Consider the following 3,824-nt stretch of genomic DNA (forward strand, 5'->3'; position numbering starts at 1 on the left):
GGATAAAGCCAACTACAGTCAACTCCTTTGGGAAAAAGTGTCCCAACCAGCCTTCCCCACGGATAAAGCCACCACTGGTGAAATATCACTCTAAACCCAGTCTCCCTACCAAAGTACCTGGATAGCTTTGGGCAACTCCAAACTCTCAGCTAGACCTTTAGCATCCTCCAGACTCGAACCATCCTGGCCAGTCTTAGCTCCCATGACAGGCTGGTCCTTAATAGGAGATGCATCTCCTCCATCTGCCAGGGATTCCAATGACTTATGTTCAGGTCTCTCCTCCTCATGATCTTCTTCCTCTTCCCAACACCGGAACCTTTTGGGGACCCTCTTCCCCTCAGGACTGGCAGCCTCTTCCTCTGACTCCTTTCTGCGTTTCCCAGGCTGCTGGGAGTCCCTGTTGTCCTCTTCTTCAGGGTCTGGAGACTGGGGAGATTTCAACCTCCTGCCCCCTGGGCCCAGCCCCCTACACAGACTTTGGAGCTGTCTCTGGCATTTTTTAGACAGTGGAGAAGCTCCCTCCATGGAGGTCCCCACCCCTAGATCCCTTCGCAGCAATTCCCCCAGGGCACGGAGCCAGGCATCGGGGTCAGGGGCTAGGTCCTGCTGGGCAATCTGCAGCACAGAGAGGAGCCCACTTTCCGGCAGTGATGGCCGAACGGCCATCAGCAGGGACATCAGGTTCCTCTGGCATATGTGGGGCAATCGCAGCAACAGTGGTTTCCTGGGTAGCAGAGGGAGAGCAAGCAGTTAGAGTGTCTGGCTGAAGGGAACACAGGGCAGACTGGGCAGAGCTGGGGGCTCAATGGCAGTGGACAGATGGGGGCTGGCAGGCAGTATCTGTAAGAGTCAGTGGATGTTGGCCAGGTGTGGTGACTCACACCTATAATCACAGCATTTTGGGAGGCTGAAGTGGGCACATCACTTTAGGTTAAGAGTTTGAGATCTGCTTGGCCAACATGGTGAAACTCCATCTCCACTAAAAAAAGTACAAAAATTAGCCGAGCGTGGTGACATGTGCCTGTAGTTCCAGCTACTAGGAAGACTGAGGCAGGAGAATGGCTTGAAGCCAGGAGGCAGAGGTTGCAGTGAGCCAAGATCACGCCACTGCACTCCAGCCTGGGCAACAGTGTGAGACACTATCTCAAAAAAAGGAAAAAAAAAAAAAAAAGTCAGTGGATGGAGAGAGACAACATGAGAACTGTTCAACAAGTGTTCATTGAGTATCATATGACAGGCCATATTCTTTGGCCTCTGTCATCTGTTTCAGCTCAAAATTCAGACTGGAACCTACTCTATAATAGATTCATGCTTGTTTTACACAAAAAGAAGAAAACAGTTCTTTCCCAAATTTTAGGGAAAAATAATACTCCAGGATGCTGTGCAGTGCTTGGTCATGCAGCCCTATGGCTGCCCTCAGCAATCCCCTGGAACTCTCCGGGTCACTCATCTGTCCAGCTCTTGTGTTCCTTTCACCAAACTGTGAGTTCCTAAAAGGTGAAGGTAGTGTTTCCTTTCTGTGTGTCCTAGGATTCAGCACAGCGCCAGCCCAGAGCAGGCACTTGTTGCGCATTTATTGAATGAATTAACTCTCTGAGAATAAGTGTGCTGAGATCGGCAAGAGCTGCTGTGAACACAGAAGGCTTCCCAGAGATGAAACTTGAAACAGAAGGAATCACTTTACAGATTCCAAACAGTATTCACAGAGTCAAAGGGGAAGACAGGGGGATGAGGATCTTTTGTTTTGGAGCCCCAGGGGTTTAAGCAGAACCAGTGCTCTCCTGCAAGCACCCAACTTTTCTTAAAATAGATTTAACACTATTCCCCCAAGCTCCAAAGGCCCATGATGCAATGTAACCATCTGTAATTCTGCCGAGGCACAAACCCAGATCCTATGTGACCTGAGGCTTGGTGTGGCAAGTCACGGCAGCATTTAGCCCACTACCCATCATGTCTTTACTCCTCCCTATGCATAATTTTGCAGGGCCATTTGTCAAGAGGCACTTGGGTTGTGAGGCAGAAAAAAAAAAAAAGACAACTATTTCTTTGTGGAATATAGACACTATGTGAGAGAGAAAAACTAGAGTCAAAGTTTAAAAGATGGTCCAGGAGCAGTGGCTCATGCCTGTAATCCCAGCACTGTGGGAGGCCAAGGTGGGTGGATCAGGAGTTCCAGACCAGTCCAGCCAATATGGTGAAACTCCATCTCTGCTAAAAATACAAAAATTAGCCGGGCATGGTGGCACGCGCCTGTAGTCCCAGCTACTCAGGAGGCTGGGCAGAAGAATTGCTTCTTCTGGAGGTGGAGGTTGCAGTGAGCCAAGATCGCGCCACTGCACTTGAGCCTGGGCAACAGAGCAAGATTCCGTCAAAAAGAAAAAACGAAACAAAACAAAAAAACTAAGTTTAAAAGATGGTTAATTTGTGGCAGGGAGGATATTTGGGGGTAGAGAGGTAGAGAAGACCCTACTCCAGGAGATTTTAACCTTTTTTAGTGCCAGAGACCTGTGATCAGAATGAGTGTTAAATGCACTTGATAAAATATCTATGATTATAAAGGAAATCAATTATACTGAAATACTCTTCTATCCAGGGGCCCCAGGTTAAGGCCTCTGCCCTCCCCTTACCCTATCCAAAATAAGCCAGATAGCTGGGCAAACATTTCTATAGCTTCCAATTTGGGGATTCAAACAAGTTCTCCTGACCCATCTCCTAAAAGAAATTCAAAGTGGAGGGTAGGAAGAAAATATTGGAACTCCCATTTTCCCCTATTTATCTAAAACATAAAAAATTAAGCATTAGAAATATTTAGCATCTGGATGGTTTCTAGCATAAATTATGGGGGAGGGGTATCCAAGAAGAGTGGAAGGCTGGCCTCACAAGGAGCTGAACATGGCGCCTCACCCACTCATTTTTCGTTTTTTGTGTGTTTTAGTTAACTATGCTAGTTAAGTGCATTTGTGGATACTGTACTATCTTTTTTTTTCCAAACAAAAGTTGTCCTCACAAATGAGCACGTAGCTTAATAGAATGCCTGCCAAAAAATTGGAGATAATATCAATAACAGAAACACAACCAAATAAAATGGCAGGGCCGACACCTCTGCTCCTAGTAGGAATTCTTAGTCACAGAGAGGTTAAAAAACAAAGTTCAATATCATCCAAGAGCCAGAAATGATCAAGAACACTAATATATGGATTCACAGTTACCATTCTTAGGGAAAGCAATCTTGCCTTACAGTGAACGTTATGCTTTGAAAAGCAGAGAGTATACGGCCACCAGGATAGCGGGTATGTATTCCACCATCACGTTTTAAATATCTATTTTTGTACTTTAAAATGTACGTATTTTAACACACGTGTTACACTTACACATAAGTATACATACACTTATGTATAAAGTGTATGTATACTTTATACATAATACACTTTATACATAAGTATACTTATACTGGACGTACGTGTCCAATTGTTTAGATGGAAGTATGCGATCAAAAGGGATTTGCCTCCACTTATCATCACTATACTTTACGGCCAACAGAAGGCGTGTGCCTCGAGTTCCCGGATCCTGGGTGTCTCGCACACGGCAGGTGTTCAGTGAAGGGTGCCCCTGCTCATAGGGTACGCGGCAGGCCGTCGCTGAAGGGGCTTATTTCACCTCTCTGTGCGTCGGTCTCCCGACAGCCCCCGCCTCCCGCACCTGCTGAGGGGCCGCGGGCGAGGACTTACAGTTCCAGACGGCCGTCAGGCCCCTGCACTACCGGCTCCTCCCGGCACAGGGCCTCGAGCAAGCGGCCCCAGTCGAAGGGCTCCCAGCCGCGCCTG

General features: G+C 47.3%; 1 protein-coding gene across 1 annotated transcript in view; it reads right to left on the reverse strand.

The window, feature by feature from the left end:
• FANCE (Fanconi anemia, complementation group E) overlaps positions 1-3,824 on the reverse strand; it is a 22,703-nt gene that overhangs the window by 7,971 nt on the left and 10,908 nt on the right. The window contains exons 8-9 of the mRNA XM_011945524.1: positions 3,729-3,821; positions 118-724 (exon numbers count right to left, since the gene is read on the reverse strand). Of these exons, the coding sequence (XP_011800914.1) occupies positions 118-724; positions 3,729-3,821 (700 nt within the window). The remainder of the gene's footprint in view (positions 1-117; positions 725-3,728; positions 3,822-3,824) is intronic.

This window comes from Colobus angolensis, unplaced genomic scaffold, assembly GCF_000951035.1.
Source record: "Colobus angolensis palliatus isolate OR3802 unplaced genomic scaffold, Cang.pa_1.0 Scaffold24, whole genome shotgun sequence".
Lineage (NCBI taxonomy): Eukaryota > Metazoa > Chordata > Mammalia > Primates > Cercopithecidae > Colobus > Colobus angolensis.